The sequence below is a fragment of the Bufo gargarizans genome, chromosome 1 (assembly GCF_014858855.1).
Source record: "Bufo gargarizans isolate SCDJY-AF-19 chromosome 1, ASM1485885v1, whole genome shotgun sequence".
NCBI lineage: Eukaryota > Metazoa > Chordata > Amphibia > Anura > Bufonidae > Bufo > Bufo gargarizans.
The window spans coordinates 136746306-136772010 of NC_058080.1; the positions used below are offsets into that span (position 1 = coordinate 136746306).

General features: G+C 42.8%; 1 protein-coding gene across 1 annotated transcript in view; it reads left to right on the top strand.

Annotated features, from left to right (window-relative positions):
* ATP10D (ATPase phospholipid transporting 10D (putative)) overlaps window positions 1-25705 on the top strand; it is a 125396-nt gene that overhangs the window by 68341 nt on the left and 31350 nt on the right. The window contains exons 11-18 of the mRNA XM_044298832.1: window positions 539-724; window positions 2498-3083; window positions 4590-4693; window positions 5803-5929; window positions 6239-6423; window positions 9740-10043; window positions 16023-16099; window positions 20222-20347. Coding sequence (XP_044154767.1) covers window positions 539-724; window positions 2498-3083; window positions 4590-4693; window positions 5803-5929; window positions 6239-6423; window positions 9740-10043; window positions 16023-16099; window positions 20222-20347 — 1695 coding nt within the window. The remainder of the gene's footprint in view (window positions 1-538; window positions 725-2497; window positions 3084-4589; window positions 4694-5802; window positions 5930-6238; window positions 6424-9739; window positions 10044-16022; window positions 16100-20221; window positions 20348-25705) is intronic.

A 25705-nucleotide genomic window follows, 5' to 3' on the forward strand; every position in this document is an offset into this window, starting at 1 on the left:
GACTGTTCCTGCAAACGTTTGTTCTCGGTTATCTGGCCGTCTAAATGTGCCATCAATCATCCGAAGAACGAGCGAAACGCTTGTTCGTCGGGTGATCCTGTCGTTGATGCAGGCACCACCAATCATGGCTTCTGAGCAGCAGATTGTGTGGTCTAAACAGCGATCTGCCGCTCAGAAGCCATGATTCTGTATGCGAATGAGGGATCGCTATAGTGATCCCCTGTCCTTATGCAGTGAAGGAGATTGCTGCAAGTACATGCACGGTCTGCTTCACTGAACGAGCAGCCAACTGTCGGGAAGAACGCTTCCTTCCTGACAATCAGCCGCTTCAGTGATCTCTATAGAACAAGCATTATGAGATTTAATTGTCAGAGAAAACGGCACAATTTCACAGTTTGCTTTTTTAAATATAGATGATGATGAATCAGAAAAAAATTGCAAGTTTTTTAAATAATATGTTTAACATAAAGACTTGATTGAAGCAATAACTCATTTTCTGACAACGTATTCCCTTTAAACATTTGTATCTCTTTAACAGGAGAAAGATGTGGTCCCAGACCCAGGATTACTCGAGAAGTTTAGCAGCATCACTCCTCGCTGTGTGCGTTTGTCCTGTCAGGCTGGGAAAGCTGCTCTGGAGTCTTCCTATATTATTGACTTTTTGCTTGCACTTGCCATCTGTAATACTGTAGTGGTGTCTTTACCTAATCAACCCCGCCAAAAGGTTTGTAGGTATCTGTGTTTTATTTTGCGTTCAATAAGTTCTCTTATGGCTAATAGAAAGAAATTCTATAATTTTTACAGACAGTTCTTCAAAAAAAGAGGGGGAAAAATTTAAGGTGTTGCCTGGCTAAAATGTTTTAAAGAGGCTCAGAATTCTGTAAAAAGTCATATATACCTCACCGATCCCCTGCTGCTCCTGTTCTGAAGCTTCCCAGGCCCCCAGTCAGGCTCATAATAATTGATTGGCTAATCACTGTTTCAGCCAGTGATTGGCTGAGCAGCCATTTTCTGTTTGCAGGGAATAAGGGAACTACCAGAATGGGAATTGGTGAGTATTCAGACTCCGATTGTTGTGATAGTGATCTATCCCTTGTAAGACCTCTATGTCTGGCCTTTATAAGCAGATATAATCACTGTGGACAATCCTCATGCTTTCAAAACTAGTTCAGTGTTAATTGTTTGTTTTATCAGTTAACAAAATGCAAAGTGAATGAAGAAAAACAAAATCCAAATCAAGTGAATATTTGTTGGAATTATCCATCGCCTTCAAAACGGCATCAATTGTTTTAGATACACTTGCACACAGTTTTTGAAGGTACACGGGAGAGGTTGTCTCAAACATCTTGGAGAAATAAACCACAGATCTTCTGAGGATGTAGATATGCTCAAATCCCTTTTTGTCTCTTCATATAATCCCAGACAAACTCAATGATGTGGAGATCAGGGCTATGTTATTGCTTCCAGGACTCCTTGTTTTTCTATACAGCTCTGATTGGAACTGGTTCTTCATCAACATTTTTCAGTTTGTGTTTAAAGGGGTTGTGCCACCATTAAATCTTATTTAAATACAACTCAGCGTGAAGAACTGGTTAACTTTTATCATTTACTTTCTGTAACAAAAATGAATGAATTCGATTTTTGGATCCATGTAAGGCACAGGGCTGGTTCTAGCTTTTTAAGAAAGAGATTGTCATGTGCTTTATTTTGTCTGATTTAAAAAAATTTATATCACTCATGGCATAACCCGTTTAAAGTGGCTGCCCACAGAGCTGAGATGTTTTTTGCACTGCTCTGTGGGCACCACATTATCAGTCCATCCATCATAAAAGAAATCACACACACTTTAATAAATAAGAGGCTCTCCAGTTACGTTCTTGTCAAGATTTTGAACTACATCTTGGGTAATTACTGTAATACTGCATGATTTGCACCTGCTCATGTTGACGATCCATGAATTCAACAACAAAAAACACAATATGCCCACACCCTATCGTTTTTCAGAAAGACCTTCTATATATAATAAATTTCTGGTTTTCCAGTTTCTGCATCAAATTCACAAATATTTTTAGATCTGACACGATGTGGGATTCTAAGGGTGGATTCACATCACATTTTGTGCCTCCGTTTGACGTATACGTTAGAAAAAAATAAAAAAAATTATACAAAAATGCAGGACACCACATTCTTTTTTTTTTTTTTTTTTACATTGGTAAAAAAAAAAATATATACTTTTTTCTATAATGGAATTCTGTGGTGAACGGATGCCAATGCATCCGTTTAATGTATACGTTAAACGGATGGGGAAAAACGTGATGTGAACCCACCCTAATTAAAATAATGTAGTACATTTGACTGGGCCTAATCCACGTGAAGTAGAGAACTTAAAGGGATAAGAGATTGACCAAACTCAATTAGAGATTTATCAGAGGCAGGTGAGTATATTTAGAGGGTACCTGCTCATGTCTTAGAATGCTGTTGTTTCTTATATCGACAGGTAAGGATGCCATCCTTAATTAAAACTCCAATGAAATCTCTTGAAGAAATCAAGCAGATGTTTCAGAAGTTCTCGGTTCGGAAACTGAGCTCCACCTCACTGTCTGGCGGCAAAGATTCCAGTTCAGAAACGCCCAACAACTTTATGAGCAAAGTGCCCTTCTTTAGTAGAATGAAGCTGGCTTCTCCTACTGAGGGTGTCCCTACCTCAGAGATTAGTCTGGACGCTACTAGTGAAATGCCCCCGGAGGGGTTGGAAAATTCAGACCTGGCAAGTCCCAGTGATGCCACTGATAAACCCACCACGTGTGAGCTTTACTATGAAGCAGAGTCCCCGGATGAGGCTGCATTGGTTCATGCTGCCAGAGCTTACAAATGCACTCTTCAGTCTCGGACTCCTGACCAAGTCATTGTGGAGCTTGGCTTTCTAGGACCTTTAGCATTTCAACTTTTGCACATTTTGCCATTTGACTCTGTGAGGAAAAGGATGTCTGTTGTGGTGCGAAACCCTTTGTCCAATGAGGTAGTGGTGTATACAAAAGGTGCCGACTCTGTCATAATGGATCTTCTAACCTTGGCTTTTAATGGTAAGTTTGTGGCCTTTTTTCAATAGCTGCCTATAAACATGTCTCGGTGATTCTAAAAACAAGAATACTAATTTATTACAGTATCATTGTTGCTAAATTATCACATATTAAAGGGGTTCTCCAGGAATGATTTCAAATGGCTGCCAGCAACCTATCCTAGAATGTGAGCAGGACTGGTTTCCTCCCCTTGCAGAGCTGTCTATGGGGTAGGGGGTGCAGCCTGACTACACACTGTTCTGCTCTACAATAGATGATAATCATGAGATCCTGCCTATAATATGCTATCATGGCTGAGCAGCCTGACAGGAATGCTTACTAATAAGTAGTATATATAAAACGCCATAGTGTAGTGAAGCACCCTCATCGTCTACTCTAGACAGCTCTGCAAGTGGAGGCAACCAGTCCTGCTCACATTCTAGGACCGGTTGCTTGTGGCCATTTAAAAACATTCCCGGAGAACCCCTTTTAAACATTATTGAATCATCAAAAGAAAACTACTGAAGTCACTTGTAAGAGTAGAAAACCTTCAGCTGACAAGATCTACTACTATTAGATTTTTTATTTCTTTGTTAGCAGAGGAAATTCTTCATTGGTTCCTCTGAACCGTGTGAAATTCCACATTATACTGCAATTCTGTGCTGGAAACAAGTAACCGGTTATTGGATGAAGAAGTGGTGTTAAAAATGGGAAAACTTATTTATATGTTGTTTTTGAACATGTGCATACAGATATAGCAAGGCTAATATGAGAAAAAAGGGAAAAAAAACATTTGAACAGCTCACCTGAAATTCCAGTGGTGTGTAGATTCTCCTGGGAAGTGATTGTCAGGCTGCACCGATAGTCCCCTGGGTGGCGAACAAACTTCATGGAAATATTTTTGATGTAATCCAGTGCCTTGTAGAATATAACCTTTAATAAGTTGGATTAAAAACCTCCATGACCTCCTCGGTGATGCGTTTTGCGCATACTGCGCTTTGTCAAGCTGAGAGCGCAAAATGTGTCACGAGGATCTTTTTTAATCTAACTTATTAAAGGTTATATTTTAGTAAGGCACTGGATTACATAAAAAATATAGCAAGGTTAAAATTGTCATTTTCAGCAGTGTATAGATTTCAAAGTATTCTTTTTAATACCTTACTGATCACCTGCTGTCCCCGCTATGTCGCCTTCTGGATCCCTCGCCAGTGGCTGTAATTCTGGTCCATCAGCACAGAAATATGACCACTCAGCCAATCACGGGCAATAATGATTGGCTGAGTGGTCACATGCACATGTCCATCTCCATAGGGTCTAGAAAGGCAGGGGGCCCAGGAGGCCTCCGAAAGGCAGCATTAAGTTATTGGTAAGGTATTTACTACTTTTACTATCTTGAACCATGCTGTGCATTTTTTTAATTCTATAGTCAGACAACCCCTTTAATATGCTGTATCAGTGGTTATGTCGAGCTACACTTGTATAATGGTATCTCTGTAGGTGGCATAATCTTTAGTTGCGCTGTGTTTGCAGATAACAAAACAGAAGTTCTGCAGACGGAGATCCGAACGCTAACACAGAAACATTTAGATAAATATGCTAAAGGAGGACTCCGCACTTTATGTATTGCTAAGAAGGTAAGTCAGAATATGCTCAGCAGCAAGACACAATTGTGTTAATGAAACTCGCTAATGTGCATTAAACATTATTATACACGGGCAACTGCAGAGGTCCGGAGGCTAAGTGGGCTACTGACGCCTTGTTTATCGAGTGGTGGCCTTGGATAACCGCTCCAAACTTGGTCTGACTCATTGCTAATCAAAAATTCACCTCCAGTTTATACCACAGTACCGCTAATAGGATCTTAGAGGACAGGGTGGATAGTGCCTTCCCAAACTGATCAGTTCAAGAAAACTAAAGATGAAACAATGGAATTTAAAGAGAACCTCCCACCTCTCCTGTATTCCCCATGTAATAACAATTCTGGAGCATCTGTTCTTCTGACTCTTGTGATGTCATTCCTTTATTTCTACTAGAAGTTATGAATTAATTACGGTACTAGTACTTTTCAGTGAAGGCCTACATTTGTGGAGTATCACTGCACACTGTGACACTAACCAATCAGTGCTGCCAGTGTCGGACTGTGCAGGGACACCCCCCCCCCCCCCCCAACTGGTAATACCCAGCTGGACCTTCATTGCAAACTGCCAGTAATTCATTTATAACTTCTAGTGGGAATAATAAAGGTGTGGCACAACAAAGTCATAGCTGTTCTAGAATTATTACAAGGGGGATGGAAGCATTACAGAGCTCTCTGGATGTGGCATTGCCGGACGCCACCTGAGTGCCTGCCAGCCCCATTAACTATAATAGGGACCTGCAGAGATCCTGCCGCAACTTGGCAAATATGCCAACAATTGACTGGATAAATACTGCTGCATGCTGCGTTTTTTTTTTTTTTATCTGGCTGATTTTCTGCATGTTTGCCTGGTTATGGACAGATGTCCACCTGTCCCTATTATGGTTGATGGGGCCGGCGGGCATTCAGGTAGCCAGCTGCCGGAACAGCCCGCTGGATCTCTGTAACTCAAGACATGTCAGGATAGGTTCTCTTTAAGGACTAGGGGACAAACCTCATGGACAGGTGGGTTAGGTAGACAAGTGTAGAGGACAGTGGCTTTATTACCAGTAATAGCTTCTGTTAATATTCTGTGTAGAATATGTCATGGTGTGCTCTCTCCTGTAGGTTATGACTGATGTGGACTATGCAGAATGGCTTCATGGCCATAGTGTAGCAGAAACCAGTATTGATAACCGGGAAGAACTTTTATACGAGTCTGCACTTAAACTGGAAACCAATCTAATGCTGCTTGGTAGGTTTATTTTAGTGTATTGTCTTGTATGAATTGGTTTTAGAGCTGCTGTACTTAAGCCTTGTTCACATTATGTTTGTGATGTTCATTTAGAGTGAGCTGAAGTAGGGGAGAGAAACTGCCACTGAGGCTCATGTAGTGGGGGCGAGAAAGTCAAGGAGGGTGTCAACAACACATCTGATGGACAGAGGAGAGGGGTTGTGAGGGTCAGCAAGGGGGTGAAGGACAACAGGGCTTTGCTGGGGAGGCTTTATATACAACATACTCAGATGATAGGGTATGATTTACCGTGTATACCATTCATTTCAGGGGCTACTGGTATTGAAGACCGTCTTCAGGAAGGTGTTCCAGAGACCATAGAGTCACTAAGAAAAGCTGGTATTAAAATTTGGATGCTTACTGGGGACAAGGAAGAGACTGCAGTCAACATTGCATATTCTTGCCAACTTCTAGAACATAGTTACAAAATCTTCACAATAACCAGACAAGAAAGGGTGTGTATATTTACGTATAGCTAGCAAGAATATTTCTTAGTGTACCTCCAGTTATAAAATAACTTTCCATAAATGAATAGTGCAGGTGAATATAAGAAACTGTGTAATGTATCTGGCTGCTTTGTTTTACGTGCTTTTAACATTGACAACTATGGATGAGAGAGACACAAACTGCAGTCTCTTAGCTCTGCTACACTTAGAAGGTTTAACTCTACTATATCCAGTAGGATAAGGTTCTACAGTGTTCAGCGTGAGGTAATAAATCACTTTCTAGCTGGCAGCAGCCTCCTCATCCCTTAGGCCTCTTTCAGACGAGCGTGTCTTGTGCGGAAATGATGTTTCATGTGTGAGTTTGATTCCCCATTATGCACACTTCATGGCATTATAATGATTTATAATGCGGTGTGTCTCTGCATGACCTGTATCTACAGACTTGGGCCTCTTGGACACGACCGTATGACTTTTTCCGTTCCGCAAAAAAAAACACGGAACAGCTGGCCCCCGATAGAACCGTACTATCCTTGTCCATTGTGCGGACAATAATAGGACGTGTTCTATATTTGAACGGAAATATGGAAACGGAATAGATATGGAGTGCATTTAATTTTTTTGCGGACCCATTAAAATTAATGGTTCCGTATATAGAACGCAAAAAAAAACGAACTTAGGCTACTTTCACACTAGCGTTCGATCTGATCCGTTCTGAACGGATCCGATCATATTAATGCAGACGGAGGCTCCGTTCAGTACGGATCCGTCTGCATTAATAACTTAGAAAAAAAGTGTGAAAGCAGCCTGAGCGGATCCGTTCAGACTTTCAATGTAAAGTCAATGGGGGACGGATCCGCTTGAAGATTGAGCCATAGGGTGACATCTTCAAGCGGATCCGTTCCCATTGACTTACATTGTAAGTCTGAACGGATCCGCTCGCCTCCGCACGGCCAGGCAAACAGCTGAACGCTGCAAGCAGCGTTCAGCTGTCAGCCTGTCCGTGCGGAGGCGAGCGGAGCGGAGGCTGAACGCCGCCAGACTGATGCAGTCTGAGCGGATCCGCTCCATTCAGACTGCATCAGGGCTGGACGGAGGCGTTCGGGTCCGCTCGTGAGCTCCTTCAAACGGAGCTCACGAGCGGACCGACGAACGCTAGTGTGAAACTACCCTTACACAGAAAAAAAAAACTTTTGAGTGCAAGAGGCCTTATACTGACATAATGCTGTCAGTATAATTCTGTAGATACAGGTCATACAGAGACACACAGCATTATAAATCAGTTTAGTGTCATGCACTCCTGCGAAACAAGCAGCGTCTATAACAAGTAATCTCGCTCACACGCAGAGTGTGATTTCTGCACTGCACATGCTCGTCTGAAAGAGACCTAATTCTTTCTCCAGCTGGCAGCAGCCTCCTCATCCCTCTTTTCTTCATAGACTTTTGTCTGTAAGCCTGGAGACAGAGAGGGGAGCTACTAGAGATAAGAGGTGGAGTGAAGAGAAAGAGGAGCAGCCCGAGAAGCCCAGGAGGAAGCATCATTCTTTAATATGATGTATTACAAAGTTTCTTCTATTCACCTGTACTATTCATTTCTGAAAGCTTGTTTAGAACTGGAGGTACACGTTAACCTTTTCAGAATTCTGGGCCTTGATTCCCAAAGCAACATTGCATCTTTTTGAAACGCTTCCCTTTTTATGTGCATTTGACATTCTTCTGAATTTGAAAATGAACTGAAACCCCAAAAAATTAACTTTTTAAAGTTCTGCTCTAAGATCTCTGGATTAATAATAATAATATGTACTGAAAAATGAAGCCTTTCAATTCTTCTGTGCAGAACTAATTTCAGTTCCTTGTTGGAGGACAGGGTCAGACTTCCAGTACGGACATAGGAAATGTATTACTATCCTGTTATATTATTATGTTGGAGGCAGTATAGGGGTATTCTGGTTATATTAGGTTATCGCCTATTCACAGGATAGAGTATAACTGTTAGATTGGTGGGGCTTCAACGTCTGAGACCACTACAAATCATAAGAATAGGGGCCCCAAGTGGACCGCTTGGTTATTTCTGGCAGGCCCATAGAGAGCGGCAGTGAGCAAATGCCCGACCTGCCTTTCCATTCCTTTTCACGGTCCCTGCGGGCTGTGCGGCTCCTGTTCTTGTGCTTAATGAGGATTCCAGTGGTTGGACCCCCACCAGTCTAATAATTATACCCTATCCTCTATCCCCTATGCTATAACTGAAATATCCCTATTATATATCTTAATTGAAAGGAAAAGTGTCTATTATTGCAGTCTGTATGGACAAACGGTCATCAACTAAAAAAAAAAATTTTTTCTTATTGCAGGCAACATCAAAACACAAGCAAGTGTTATGTGGTTAGAGCTGGTTAGAGAAATATAACTTTTTTTCCATTGGTTGACAAGGACAGTGTCTGTCTTTTTATTTTTAATTTAAAAAAATATATATTTGGGCATTTGCAGAAGTTTTTGTTAGTCTCCTCTAGTATTTCCTAGATCATTTAGGCTACATGCACACGACCGTTGTGTGTTTTGCGGTCCACAAATCGAGGATCCGCAAAACACGGATGTCGTTCATGCGCGTTCCTCAATTTGCGGATCGGCGCGGACAGCCTTTAATATAACTGCCTATTTTTTTGCGGGGCCACGGAACGGAGCAACGGATGCGGACAGCACATGGAGTGCTGTCCGCATCTTTTGCGGACCCATTGAAGTGAATAGGTCCGCATTGGAGCCGCCAAAACTGCGGCTCTGATGCGGACCAGAACGGCCGTGTGCATGAGGCCTTATGTGCCTTTTGTCAGACAGCAAAGTGCTTTTGTGTTTTCCTTTTTGCATTTGAATGTTTGTCACAACTACATATAAGGCCGTCCACAACCTGTCCCCTCCTTATCTCTGTTCTGCTTTCCCGATACATCCCCTGTGCCCAAACGTACGGTAATATCTGATCTTCACAGGACCTCCTTCTTTGTTCTCCTCTTGTCCATTCTTCTCTTCACATAATCATCTACATGATTTCTCCTGTGAACTCGCTACCCCAGCAAATCAAACTCTCCCCCCAACATCCAGACCTTTTAAAGGCAACCTGAAAACCCACCTCTTCAGGAAGGCACTTGCATTAAGTATGCTGCCACCACATAGCCAGATGAGCAGACTTTCCTCTCGCCTACTGTGCCTTGTAAGCTCTCATAGACAGGGTCCTCTCCCCCTCTGTTACCAGCCTGTTAATAGTTTCTTGTTTCTTGTATTTTTATATTGTGTAACCCCCCTCTTAGATAAATAAATAATATGTACTTGTTCATAGGCAACGTGTGAGGTTCTGGTAGACAACATCATTGGTGAAATAGAAAGACACCTGGTGTCTGACCCTCTGCTAACAAAAGATGAGAAATCACATAATTCCTCCTTTGAGAAAGAAACTGTTGACTTTGCCTTGATAATCGATGGGAAGAGCCTAGACTTTGCACTGCATGAAACTCTGGAGAAGAAGTTCCTCTACCTCGCTCAGCATTGTAAAGCTGTGATATGCTGCAGGGCAACTCCTCTGCAGAAAAGCCAAGTGGTTAAGCTGGTCCGGAATAACGTGAAAGTGATGACCCTTGCTATTGGTTAGTAACAATTTGCTGCTCCTTCTTTGGCATTAAACATGTGACATTTGCGTATTCTGCAGGAGAAATCCCTCCTGCTACGGTTTTTCAATTAGAATGCCCATTGAGTAGAGAGAAACTGCAAGCAGACAACCACTGAGGTTTGGTTGGTGCAGCATTAACGCCAAGTGCCATCTGTAGAAACTGTGTGTACAGTGCCTAAAGGTAGAAAATGTTAAACATGGGAATCCTTCTCTTCTGTTTCATCTTCTATACAAAGAATTCTTGTAGCTTTGGTTGTAAAGTGTGTTACAGTAAACCAATTATTTCCCTATCTAAAATTTTTGCACACCTGTCTTTGATATAAAGCACCATACAGGTCACTGTACTTTCAGACAGCTTTGCAAAAATCTTTCATACATGCAAATACAAGACCTATTATAATAAAACACCTACAAATGTGAGCAAATACAGTTCACAGCATGGTGTGTAAAATACACTGCAAAGACCTAACAGAGATACACCACAAAATAGTACAAACAGAATATTTACTAGGTCATCTTAAAAACAAGTGGATAAAAGGAATGATACAATAAATAAAATGAATCTAGAATCTAAAGTAGATAAAATGAATGATAAAAAACAGGAGCTGCCTGTGGTGGTAGTTACATGTTGGCACAATTAAACTACCTTTTAAAGGGGTTGTCTCACTTCAGTAAGTTACATTTATCATGTAGAGAAAGTTAATACAAGGCACTTACTAATGTATTGTGATTGTCCATATTGCTTCCTTTGCTGGCTGGATTCATTTTTCATCACATTATACTCTGCTTGTTTCCTTGGTTACAGACCGCTCTGCAATCCATCAGTAGTGGTCGTGCTTGCACATTACAGGAAAAAGCATGGGCCTCTCTGGTGGCCGGGACCGTGGGAGCACACCTAGGCTGGGGCTTTTTCCTATATTATGCAAACACGACCACCACTGATGGATTGCAGGGTGGTCTGTAACCATGGAAACGAGCAGTTTATAATGTGATGGAAAAGTGAATCCAGCCAGCTAAGGAGGCAATATGGTCATATTGTATTAACTTTCTCTACATGATGAATCCCACTTACGGAAGTGAGACAACCCCTTTAATTTACAGGTGTACATAAGGAACACAATAAGACAATAAAGAGAAATGCAGACACCAAACCCAACCTACATTTCACCTATTGTTTCCTGCTGGGGGTATAACTCCATGTATGATGCACATTTTATTTACAGCCTAACCAAATAAAATAATCTACACATTAAAGGGGCAAGCAGTAATAAAATATTAGTAAATCGTGGCTCTCCAGTAAGGAAAACATGGCCACAAAGATCCAATGAACGCCATAAGTTCCACAGGCTGGAACAGGAAGCAACATCACATCTATATCACAGTTTCGGCAGGCAGGCGTATGCCTCCACAACATGCTTTCCACCATGTGTGTCAGGGAGCAGTGAGGGAACAAAAGGGCGCGTGTGCACACACCCAGTGTCCCCATTACCCCTGCTCAGTATGTGTAAGGGTACTTTTACACTAGCGTTAGTGTGATCCGGCAGGCAGTTCCGTCGTCGGAGCTGCCTGCCGGCTCCGCCGATCAGTGTGACAACCTACAGCATTTGTAGACGGATCCGGGTGCGGATTCGCCTACAAATGCATTGCAAGAACGGATCAGTCTCTCCGCTTGTCATGCGAATGGATGGATCCATCTTGCAGTCTTTCACAGTTTAGCGCATGCACAGACTGGAAGGACGGGTCCGTGCTTCAGTTGTTTTGCAATGACTGATCCGGCACTAATGCAAGTCAATGGGAATTAATGCCGAATCCGGTATTCCGGCGACTGATTAGGCATTCTGGATGGATATAATACCATAATACCGCAGCATGCGGCCAAAACGCCTGAGAGTGACTGATTGGAAGACATCCTGATGCAAACTGAACGGATTTCTATCTATTCAGAATGCATGGGGATATGCCTGATCAGTTCTTTTCCGGCATAGAGCCCTTTTGACAGAACTCTATGCCGGAAAAGAAAAACGCTAGTGTGAAAGTTCCCGAAGTGTAAAATAAAGGTAAAAATAAATAAATAAAAATTGTCACTGTATGTGAAACAGAAAAGGTTGTGAGAGTGTGAATGTGATAAACACAAAACCAAAATATGAAATGTGGAACATGGAAAAAAAGTATAGTATGAGTAAAATTATATAAATGCATGTGTAAGGGTGTAAAAATAAATAATATATTAAAAATATACAAAACTCCTAGAGCTCCCTGCTCCCTTTTATCCATAATGTTGTCAACACAAGACACTCCTTCTTCTTCTTGTCAGACATAGCTCAAATAATCTACAAAAAAAAATGTATAAAAAGAAAAAAAAAAGCATAACGCCAAGACAATAAAAAAGTAACACACAAAGCAGAGGTCTTCCGTTTTGATTGTTTTAGTGGTGTATGTTTTATAATTTTTAGGAAAATAAAGGAAAAACTTGATTGCTTTATTTGTAAGTGCCGTGGAATTCAGTTTATATATAAATGTTTCTTCCCGTTCATCTGTAATGTTGTCAGTGTAAGACATTTCCCCTTCTTTATGTCAGGCATAGCTCAAATAATTTGAAAAATAAAATAACATTTTTAAAAATTATAAAACATAACACACAACACTAAAACAATACAAAAATGGAAGACCCAAACGGAAGACCTCTCCTTGGTGGCTTTGTGTCTTTTATGTTTTTATTGTTTTAGTGTTATGTTTTTGAGCGGGGGTCATTTTATTTTTTTATTTTCCCAGATTATTTGGGCTATGACTGTATTCATTTTTTTCACTCTTTTTTTTTTTCTCTACATTTTGCAGTATGTAGTAGTATTTTCTGGTGTGTGGATTATTTGACAACTGGTTAGTCTGTATATAAAATGCATATCGTACACAACAGAGTTATAGCCTCAGGAGGAAGCTGTAGACAAAACGAACATTGGGGTTTGAGTCTGCCTTGTGGTCTGTATTTGCCTTTATGGTCTTATTTATGTACACCTGTTATTTAAGGTATTTTAACCTGTGGTATTTTGTTTTGGGTCTATATATGATTTAGCGTATGTATTTGTGAGGTGTTTAATTGTGCCAACATGTAACTAGTACCACAAGCAGAAACAATGATTTTGGGTGTTGGCCAAAAAAACATGAGCACACTTTCACACTAGCGTTAATGTTTTCCGGTATTGAGATCGGTCATAGGGTCTCAATACCGGAAACAAAACGCTTCCATTTTGTCCCCATTCATTGTCAATTGGGTCAAAACGTAACTGAACAGAATGCTCCAAAATGCGTTCCGTTCTCATACCAGAAAGCAAACCGCAGCATGCTGCGGTTTGATTTCTGTCCTGAGATGCGGAGCAAGACAGATCCGTCATGACCCATAATGCAAGTCAATGGGGACTGATCTGTTTCCTCTGACACAATCCGACACAATAGAAAACTGATCCGTCCCCCATTGACTTTTAATGGTGTTCATGACTGATCCGTTTTGGCCATGTTAAAGATAATACAACCCAATCCGTTCATACCGGATGCAGACGGTTGTATTATCAGTAACTGAAGCGGTTTTGCTGAACCCTGCCGTTTCCAGCAAAAAACGCTAGTGTGAAGGTAGCCTAACATGAGCATGTTCAGCACGGGAATCGTGCTCAGTGTGTGAGCGTGATCCTCCATTCTGGACACTGCTTATCTTGCAGGAGTGCAGTGCGTTATACGGATTTATAATGCTATGTGCCTCTGCATGAGCTTCCTTTTACAGGATCATACTGACATAAAGCTGTCTATAATTCTATAGCAAGAAGGTCATGCAGAAGCACATACCTGTAGCACTACAAATCAGTTTAATGCCTTGCGCTTCTGCAAGACCAGCTGTGTACACAATGAACGATCACGCTCACACATGGAGCATGATTCCTCCACTGGACACGTTTGTGTGAAACAGGACTGCCTGCTCACTGAAGGATCAGATTACATCATCCCATAGAAATCTATGGAGGGGGTACAAGGAGAAAGGAAGTATACTGTGAGAAGCAGAGACCAACACAACCCAGGAATGATTCAGCATTAATCAGCTAATAGTAAGTGTTATTTCTCACCCCAAAGGCTTTATTCACATCTATACTGCTCAGTTATCTATACTGTGGTTCTGGGTGAGTAAGAGAGTTAGGGAGCAAAATCCCCAGTCTCTATGTGCATTTTATGGGGAGACCTCAGTACAGCTAGCCCCTACCCACAAGCCCAGAGAAAACTGAAAATAAGAGATGCAGCCTGTTAAAAAAAAAAAAACCGGTCTAAATCCCAGATACAAGTCATATAGTGGTCAGATATAGTGCTGTCAATCATGTATATACATATGGTTGCTAATCCTGAAAAGTCAGCTAAAAGTATAGGTACAATTAATGATTATCTATCACATGAATATAGGTTTTACTTGAAAAGTCGATTGTTCCATAAGGATAATTCTGCCTGTGCACTTATGCAATTGACTTCACTCGACCACATAGGGTCAGGTCTCCCTGCAGCTCACTCTTCCTCTCCCCTTCCACTCTTCATAGACTTCAATGGGCAGCATGTCATCTAATCCTTCAGTGAGCGGACGGCTGTCATGTCTCCCAAGACGGGCTAAGCAGAAATGTTAAATGTTCATTTAGGAAGGGTATAAAAAGCATTTTTCTCTGACATATATTACAAAGCTTCTTAGATTCACTTGTACTATTGATTTATGCAAAGTCTGTTGAATCACAATGACCATAAGCCTATAGTTATTTTTTGTGGTTCTCACTCCCCTTCTATTTACTGCCTGAATAAAGTACGTTTAAAAACATTTTATTAAATATCAAATAAAATTTGGTTCTCCACCACATTCAAAAATCTGGTGGTGCGAGTTAGTCTGGAATCTCAATTTGTTTCTCTGCCGCTATTGCGCGGTATTTCCTCAGGAGCAACGGCAACCTAATCATAGAGGGCACTGTTCAGGTTCAAGTGCATCACTCAGTGGTGAGTATGCAGCAGACGTGTTTCATTAAACAGGAAACAGAACAAAAAAATAAAATGCTGCATGCCTCTGAAGGTGTGCGTGCAGCAATCTATAGCCTCCGGCACTATGACAGCCGTCACGCCTCTGATGGTGTGCGTGCAGCAAGGTAGGTCTCTCCCGGAGGCACACCATCAGAGGCATGCAGCATTTTTTTTTTTGTTCTGTTTCCTGTTTAATGAAACATGTCTGCTGCATACTCACCACTGAGTGATGCACTTGAACCTGAACAGTGCCCTCTATGATTAGGTTGCCGTTGCTCCTGAGGAAATACCGTGCAATAGCGGCAGAGAGACGCGTTGAGCAATACAGAGCACCTTGTTATGTTCAGTAGTAGTTTAATAAATCCATATTGAGCCGCTAACTTAGTGAGGGTGGGGGTCCATTTATATTATACCACCAGTGGTTGCACCTTTCACTCCAATCTACATTGGAGTCACATAGTGTAGTAGTACAGACCCAGCATAGTGGTTTGGACTCCTATCACCACACTTTGTGTGTGGGCTTTTTTTTTTCAGCCCGAGATATTTGTGGGGGGGTGAGTTTTGTAGAGCTGGTACATATTCATACGAGATTCCAGACTCTAACTCGCACCACCAACCTGATTTTTGAATGTGGTGGAGAACTAAATTTTATTTGATATTTAATAAAATGTTTTTGAACGTACTTTATTCAGGCAGTAAATAGTGTTATATACCTAGTACGCAAAATAGTTATCCATTCAACAGTTAATTAGTCTCACTCCCCTTCACTTATTCTCATCCCCACTCGTTCCTTGGTTGCACTTGATGGACTTTTTTCATCCGTACTATAACTGTCAGCCAGCATAATGTACCTTTCCTCTTTATAACCATGCTTCACATGTACTGAGATATCTAAATCTGCTGTACATGCATTTTTCCCCCCTAGGTGATGGAGCCAATGATGTGAGCATGATACAAGTTGCTGATGTTGGTGTTGGCATTTCTGGACAAGAGGGCATGCAGGTACTCAAAGGTCATAATCGTCAGGAATTCATAGAAAAGGCAAAAAATAAACGGTTGCATGACATAACCCATAAACTGCATGTTAGTAGTCCGACTTATCACATGACTGAATAAATTGCCCAATGAGCACCATAAAAATATTTCACCGATATGTGGGGAGGACAGCAGCTCAGTGGTTAGCACTAGTGCCTTGCAGCATCTGGGTCCTAGGTTCCAATCCTACCAAGAACAACATCTTCCCGTATTTGTGAGGGTTTCTTCCCACACGCCAAAGACTTACTGTCCGCTCCAGTGGGGACAACGAATGGCGATAATGTCTGTGAAGAGTTGCTGAATACGTCCTTGCTATAAAAGCTAAGCTAAGGGGATTCTGTCACCAGTGACCTCGCTATCAATTTGTTTGCATAGACACATAGCTGTGGTTCACCTGATATAAAACGCTGTATTTCTTTTGTTGATCTGAGTCTCCGTTCCCGAGTTATGATATTCTTCATATAGAAATTAAGCCTTTGGTACAATGAGGCCATCACTCAAGCTCTTCTGTCTGCCTTACCACTGCCAGGCCTTGTCAATCAAAGCAGCGAGTCAGGGTCTGACCACGGAAAGGAGCAGACCTTGGGTGCAACATGATCAGTGGTGACGCCCTCGTTGCACCAAAGGCCTAATTTGCATGTTAAGAAAAAGTATACTAATATCTAGTATATAAGTCAGAAACAGAGCCTCAGATCAACAAAGGAAAAACAGCTTTACTGAGGTGATCCACAGCTATGTGTCTATGCAAACAGTTTGATAGGGAGGGCGCGGCTCCCAGATGCCCATTAACCCTTTCGCTACCAGGGTTGTACATGTACGGCGCTGGAGCAATGTTTAAACATGGCGCCCGCTCGCTCGTGCAGTGGGGTAAATGGTCGGCGGGTCTCTGCTGTTTCAAACAGCAGAGGCCCGCAGCCTTTGGATTCCATGATCAAGTGTGATCACGGCATCTAAAGAGTGAAAAACCCGGAAGTGCACGCCACCAGGTCAATACCAGCATCCCAGTGCAGGATGTCGGTAATTCACTGTAATAGGCTGGGTCTCGCTGAAGAGAAGAAACCAGCACTTTTCATATTACTATAAAGCTATTTGCAGTATGGTAATATTGAATAAAAAAAATTAAATAAAAATCTGGTCAACATGGTAGCCTCCTAGACTGGCTACAAAAGAGTAAAACAAATTAAAAAATATATAAAACTTTGTCACCCCCTTTTCTTGGATTAAGAAAATAAATACATAAATAATAAAAATATATATAAACATCATGGGCATCACCGCCTCTGAAAATGCCCATTCTATTAAAATATGGCGAATGGCATAGCAGAAAAAAGTATCAAAATGGCCAATTTACAATTTTTTCATCTCTTACCCCCAAAAAATGTAATAAAATGTGTTTGAAAAGTCACACACATTTAAAAATGATATCCATAAAAACTACAGATCGTCCTACAAAAAATGAGCCCCCAGACAGCTCAGTAGGCATAACAACAAAAAAAAAAAAGTTATGGGGGTTAGAATATGGTGATGTAAAAAAAAAATTTTTTTTCAAAGTTTTATTTATTTTTACAGTATTTAGACATAAAAAACCTACACATATGTGGTGTCGTTGTAATCGTACTCACCCAGAGAATGAAGGGGACAGGTCAATTCTGCCACAAAAGTGAACGCTGTAGGGACAAAACCTGTAAAACGGTGGAGGAATTGCGGTTTTTTTTCCCTCCCCATTCAGAATTTTTTCCCTGCTTCCCTCTACATTGTTTGCCATATGTAATGGAAATGGAAAGTACAACTTGTCCCACAAAAAAAACAAGCCCTTATATGGTTATGTGTACGGAAACCTAAATGATGGCTCCGGAAAGACGGGGAAGAAAAATGAAAACATAAAATAAAAATAAAACTCTGGTATCCTAATGGTTAAAATGTGAATTACAGTTTCCCTTCTGTAGCAATACCTCATGGTTTTCAAGATCTCTGTTTGCAGTCACTCAGTCGGATCCTTCATGGTATACTTCCAGTGGATAAAACTCAGTTTTGGTCATTTGATGAACACCACAGAACAGTGATCAGCGTTCTGCTGTTGTAATGAGCACCCGTGTGTCCATCACATGACCAGGACAGATTTGTATCCAGTAAACAATGAAGGATCCTAATGAATGACAGGAAGCAGACGTCTTCCTAAACTGTGAGAAATTGGTACAGAAAGTATATTGGAAACTTTCATAACTTTTCTTTATACAGAGAATATACTTTTTGTATAATAGTTATACAGTTTTGCCATATTCTTTCTGTACCAGTTCCTCACAGTTCAAGATCTCTGCTTGCAGTCATTCAGTAGGATCCTTCATTATTTACCCCCTCTTCACACAGCCGTAGTGTATTGCGGATCCGCAATACACCCAGCCGGAACCCCCATATGCCTATTCTTGTCCACAATTGCCGACAAGAATAGGACATGTTCTATTTTTTTCCGGAGCCGCGGACCGGAAGATCGGGGGCGCGCTCAGGAGATGCGGACAGCACACAGTGTGCTGTCTGCATCCATTTCTGCCCCATAGAGAATGAATGGGTCCGCACCCGTTCTGCAATTTGCGGAACAGATGCAGACCCATTCTGCAGACGCGTGAATGGACTCTTACAGTGAGCTGTCTCTGCCTCCTATGGACACAGCTGAGAGCGGGACATACCTCAGCGGTTCTGGGACTGTCCCGCCAGATCCCAGACCATTAGAAGGTATGGTCTAATGTGTATTTCTGTTTGAGACTTTCCCTGCACTGAGCAGCGCTCCAACCAGCTCAGCAGTACTGCTGGTGTACAACACCGCCATTAATGAGGCTCTCTACTTGGTGCCGATCTTGCGTACCCCAGAATGGCACCAAAAGCTACAGCTAACCTCGCAAAAATTTTAAAAAGTTATGGGTATCAGAATATGAGAATGCAAAGATATAGATATATATATTTATTTTTATTCTTAATGGATTCCCTTTATAAGAATGGACCTTAACACTATTTAGGGCTATGCATTATTTATGTCACTCTGAGCCCTCTCTGTGAGCATGCGCTCAGGCCCGGACGAGCAATCTGGGGGCTGGTAAGTCCGCTCTTTAAGGCCTCGTTCACACGAGCGTGTGCTGCCTGTTGCTGTATTGCGGACCCGTTCATTTCAATGGGTCCGCAAATCTGGAGATGCAGAACAGAAGAACGTAACGGAACACTACAGAAGCACTACGAAGTGCTTTCTGGGGTTCCGTTCTGTTCAAGTGAATGGGTCTGCGATCCCCATGAGCCTGCTTCACGGACGGTGCCCGTGCAATTTGCGGTCCACAGCACGAGCTTCACACGTTCGTGTGAACGAGCCTTAAATGTGAGGAACGGTGACTTATTCTGGCTGGCAGAGCGCCTTCCCTCCACTAGCCCTATGTGGGCTGTCCGGAACATCACCCTCCCCCCTGCAGCCTCATGTTGGCACTTTGCGATAAATTAGTGGGTTCTGGGTTGCAGTTTGGGCACTCAGTCTCTATAAGGTTGGCCATCACTGGTATATAGGATGTTCATATGCAGCTCTGTCCCAGAAAAGTAGTATGTCTCTGTAGCCAACAGTTTGGAATTTAGACTGATCCGATCTTGTTTCCTTCCATGAGCGTCTTGTGTTAATGGCATTAGCGCATGTAGTGCGCTGTTATATGCTCCTCTCCCGGAAGGATGGATTAGGCCTCATGCACACTACCATTTTTCGGGTCCTCATCCAAGCTGAAAAAACTTCTATGGGGCCCCAAAAGATGTGGACAGCACTCGGTGTGCTGTCCGCATCCTTTGCTCCGTTCCGTGGCCCCGCAAAAAAATATAGCATGTCCTATTCTTGTCCGTTTTGTGGACAAGAATAGGAATTTCTACAATGGGCCGCCCGTTCCGATCCGCAAATTTGCGTTAGGCATACGCGCGCCTTCTGTTTTTTTGTGGATCCGCGGTTTGCGGACCGCAAAAAACTGAATGGTCGTGTGCATGTAGCCTAAATCTCATGAGGCAGAAACTAGCTTAACAGGCTGAACCATGGGAAAGTACTGATGTTTGACATTTGTTTTTTGCCTGCAGGCAGTGATGTCGAGTGATTTTGCACTCTCACACTTCAAACACCTGAGGAAGCTGCTGCTTGTCCATGGCCATTGGTGTTATACTCGACTAGCAAATATGATTCTTTACTTTTTCTACAAAAATGTGGTAAGTCTTGCAAGTAAATAGTGTCAGCTTTTCTTCTAAAATTCACAACCCCACCCATCCCTCAGATAAACTTCATGAACTTGTCTTTTTTTTAAACCCAAATTATGCAAATCTGACATGTCACTTTATGTGGTAACTTTAAAACGCTTTTACTTATCCAGGCCATTCTGAGATTATCTCGTCACATATTGTACTTCATGACAGTGGCAATATAGAATCAAAAAAAGTTTTATTTTTTTTTATGCCAAATTTACCAAAATTTTTAAAATATATTAGCAAATTTAAATTTCTCTACTTTTATAATAGATAGTAATACCTTCAAAATAGTTATTACTTTACATTCCCCATATGTCTGCTTCATGTTTGGATCATTTTGAAAATTACATTTTATTTTTTTGGGATGTTAGAAGGGTTAGAAGCAAATCTTAAAATTTTTACGAAAATTACCAAAACCCAATTTTTTTCAGGACCAGTTCAGTTATGAAGTCACTTTGTGGGGCTTACATATTAGAAACCACCCATAACTCACCTTATTTTAGAAACTACACCCTCAAGGTATTCAAAACTGATTTTACAAACTTTAACCCTTTTAGGTGTTTCACAAGAATTAAAGGAAAATGTAGATTAAATTTCAGAATTTCACTTTTTTGGCAGATTTTCCATTTTAATCAATTTTTTTTTCCAAAGCAAGGGTTAACAGCCAAACAAAACTCAATATTTTTTTACCCTGATTCTGTAGTTTACAGAAACACCCCATATGTGGTCGTAAACTGCTGTACGGGCACACGGCAGGGCGCAGAAGGAAAGGAACGCCATATGGTTTTTAGAAGGCAGATTTCACTGGGATCATTTTAACCACCTCCCGACCGCTGTACGCACCGATGCGTCCGGGAGGTGGTTGATTAGTTCCTCCTGGACGCATCGGCGCGTCCTCTCGCGAGACGCGAGATTACGTCACAGCCGGCCCGCGCATGCGCATCGCGGGCCGGCATTTCACTGCAGAGTATTTCGTCAGCAGCCTGCCGGCCACGATCATTGGCTGGCAGGCTGCTGATTTTCAAAAAAAACAATCAGGCAGCCATTTAACCCCACATATTAGTAAATATGATGGGGTTATATGGCTGCTGTGCTCCTCTGCTCCTTCTTTTGGTCGGTTGGTTCCAGCAGAGGAGCACATCATTACTGTGAGTACCCACCACACCACACTTAGCCCCCAGATCACCCCAATTAACCCTTTGATCACCCCTTTTATCCCCCCCTGTCAATCACTAGTGAAAGGAAAAAAGTGATCAGTGCAAACTGTCACTTTTTTTTTTCACTGGTATTGACCGTTAGGTTTCAGTATAGTTTAGGCCCCTTGGTTAGGTAGTTTAGGGATCGGTTAGCGCCCAGCCCACCGCACCGCAGTCCGTTATTCGCTGATTAGCGTATCGCTAATCAGCATTTGTACTTTTATAGTATCTGGTAGTGATCAAAACTGATCACGGTCAGATCTATAATTGTATTAGTGTCACTTTAGTTCGCCCTCCACCCAAAACGCAGTGTTTGCCCGATCAGGCCTGATCGGTCGCCCACACGTGCGTACACCCACGCCCGCCCCACCGCAGTGATCGCTGCACATTCACTTTACACGCACTGCGGCGATAAAAAAATCAGTTTTGATATTTTTTATCAACCGCAGCAGCCTCCGGTACTTCGCTAGCCTCCCATTTGTAAGACAGGCTTGCTTTTTTTTTCTTGGGTAGTCTCAGGGAATACCCCGAAATTTAGTTGCCCACATGTCTAACAGGGGGTATTCTTCTGAAGAGGCCTACAGGCTTCTGACCCAGTCGGATGAGGAGTGGGAACCCTCATCTGATGAATCCAGCGGGTCAGAATACGAACCTGTAGAAAGCAGTGGCTCTCTGACCCAAAGTTCGGACGAGGAGGCTGAGGTCCCTGATAGCACCAGGCGTACCCGGCCCCGTGTCGCTAGACCGCAGGTTGCGCAGGATCCGCTTCAAGAGCAGCAGAGTGGGGCTGGTGCTGTCGGATTACGTGGTGAGGCATACACCAGCAGCCCAGCCCTTCCTGGACCTAGTACCAGCACTGCCGTACAACCTGGTGAAGTAGCGAGCACCAGAAGGGCAGTTGAAGCTGGTACGGTGGCACGTGCAGTAGTGACCCCGTCGCAGCCACCGCAAAGACGTGCCCGTAGAGCCCCTAGAATCCCAGAGGTGCTGGCAAACCCTGATTGGCAGTCCCCAACTTCAGCCGCACCCGTAGTTTTCCCTTTCACCGCCCAGTCTGGAGTTCGGGTTGAGACAGCTCAGATCGATTCGGCCCTGGGATTTTTTGAGCTGTTCTTGACTGCGGAGCTTTTAGACTTAGTTGTGGCAGAGACAAACAGGTATGCCACACAATTTATCACCGCTAACCCGGAAAGCTTTTATGCCCAGCCTTTCCGGTGGAAACCAGTCCAAGTTTCCGAATTTAAAACTTTTCTGGGCCTCCTCCTCAACATGGGCCTGACAAAAAAGCATGAATTGCGGTCATATTGGTCCACGAACCCGATTCATCACATGCCCATGTTCTCTGCTGCTATGTCCAGGACACGATTTGAGGTCATCCTGCGTTTCCTGCACTTTAGCGACAACACCGCCTCCCGTCCCAGGGGCCACCCTGCTTTTGACCGGCTCCACAAAATTCGGCCCCTCATAGACCATTTCAACCAGAAATTTGCAGATTTGTATACCCCTGAGCAAAACATCTGCATAGACGAGTCCCTGATACATTTTACCGGGCGCCTTGGCTTCAAACAATACATCCCAAGCAAGCGCGCCCGGTATGGGGTCAAATTGTATAAGCTCTGTGAAAGGGCCACAGGCTATACCCACAAATTTCGGGTCTATGAGGGAAAAGATCAGACCCTGGAGCCGGTCGGTTGCCCTGACTACCTGGGGAGCAGTGGGAAGACAGTTTGGGACTTGGTGTCACTCTTATTCGGCAAGGGGTACCATCTTTATGTGGACAATTTCTACACAAGTGTGGCCCTCTTTCGGCATTTGTTTCTAGAACGGATTGGCGCCTGTGGTACCGCGCGAACTAGTCGCGCGGGCTTCCCCCAACGGCTCGTTAGCACCCGTCTTGCAAGGGGGCAGAGGGCCGCACTGTGTAACGAAGAACTGCTCGCGGTGAAATGGAGAGACAAGCGTGACGTTTACATGCTCTCCTCCATTCACGCAGACACGACAATACAAATTGAGCGAGCAACCCGTGTCATTGAAAAGCCCCTCTCAGTCCACGACTATAACCTCCACATGGGAGGGGTCGACTTCAATGACCAGATGTTGGCTCCGTATTTAGTTTCCCGACGCACCAGACGCTGGTATAAGAAGGTGTCTGTATATTTAATTCAATTGGCTCTGTACAATAGTTTTGTTCTCTACAGTAAGGCTGGGAGAACTGGATCCTTCCTCAAATTTCAGGAAGAGATCATCGCGAACCTCCTGTATCCAGGAGGTTCCGTGGCCCCATCCACCAGTGTAGTTAGCCGTCTACACGAGCGACACTTCCCCAGTGTCGTTGCTGGTACCTCAAACCGACCGCCACCCCGAAAAAAATGTCGTGTCTGTAGCAGGAGTGGAATAAGGCGTGACACCCGCTATTTCTGTCCTGACTGTCCCGACCACCCTGCCCTATGCTTAGGGGAGTGTTTCCGAAAGTACCACACACAGGTACACCTAGCATAGGGATCACATCTCACCAGGATAGGCACACAGGGCTATTAGGGCCCATTCACTCACAGCTGCTGCAAACGTCTCCTTTCACATGGGACAAAGTGCATAACGCACTTCGCCACATCTTTGGGCAATTTGCGCTTTGCACATTGACCCATGGGGAAGGAGAGGTTTGTTCTATAAAGGTAAAAAAACAAAAAAAAAAAAAACAGGTAAGCAAACAGGTTAATGTTTAGTTCCAAAAGTTAAAGTTACATGTTCTGTTCCAAAGTTAATAAAATTATTGCGTTGTGGCCTGGTTTTTTCTTTTTTTTTTTTTTTGTCTTTTTACCTTCCAGGTGGACCAACCGATCTACTAGCTGCAGCACCGATGTGCATTCTGACAGAAGCATTGCGCTGCTGTCAGATTACACGCAAGTCGGTGTATGCGGCGCTGCAAGACGGGATTTTCTCCTCTGCAGTGACAGATACGTTTGCCGAGGCATACGAGCTGAGGAGGAGGCGGCGTTCCTATGCTTTGGCAAGCACTTTGTGTGTATATGTGTGTATATATATATAAAAATCCCGGCAATGATTTATTCATCCACATCGATTGATGCGAATGGAGAAATCGGGTTTGCCAGGGCATACGAGCTAAGTGGGTATGGATGTAGGGCGGAGCTCCTATGTCCTGGCAGACGCCTTTCCCCTCCATTTTTTTTTTTTGGCAGAGATTTTTTCATCCACATTGATCGATGCGAATGAAGAAATCTGTGCCGTTCATTTTTTTCTTTCAGCCCAGAGGCTTGAACGGAAAAAAATCTCATTACCTGTATGCTCAATATAAGGAGAATAGCAGAAACTCCTAATGCTGGCCATACATGTAATGATTGCGGAGACCCTCAAATGCCAGGGCAGTACAAACACCCCACAACTGACCCCATTTTGGAAAGAAGACACCCCAAGGTATTTGCTGAGGGGCATATTGAGTCCATGAAAGATTGAAATTTTTGTCCTAAGTTAGCGGAAAGTGAGACTTTGTGAGAAAAAACAAAAAAAAAATCAATTTCCGCTAACTTATGCGAAAAAAAAAATTTCTATGAACTTGCCAGGCCCCTCATTGGATACCTTGGGGTGTCTTCTTTCCAAAGTGGGGTCACATGTGGGGTATTTATACTGCCCTGGCTTTTTAGGGGCCCTAAAGTGTGAGAAGAAGTCTGGGATCCAAATGTCTAAAAATGCCCTCCTAAAAGGAATTTGGGCACCTTTGCGCATCTAGGCTGCAAAAAAGTGTGACACATCTGGTATCGCCGTACTCAGAAGAAGTTGGGGAATGTGTTTTGGGGTGTCATTTTACATATACCCATGCTGGGTGAGATAAATATCTTGGTCAAATGCCAACTTTGTATAAAAAAATGGGAAAAGTTGTCTTTTGCCAACATATTTCTCTCACCCAGCATGGGTATATGTAAAATGGCACCCCAAAACACATTCCCCAACTTCTCCTGAGTACGGCGATACCACATGTGTGACACTTTTTTGATGCCAAGGTGGGCAAAGGGGCATATATTCCAAAGTGCACCTTTCGGATTTTGCAGGCAATTTTTTACACATTTTGATTGCAAAGTACTTCTCACACATATGGGCCCCTAAATTGCCA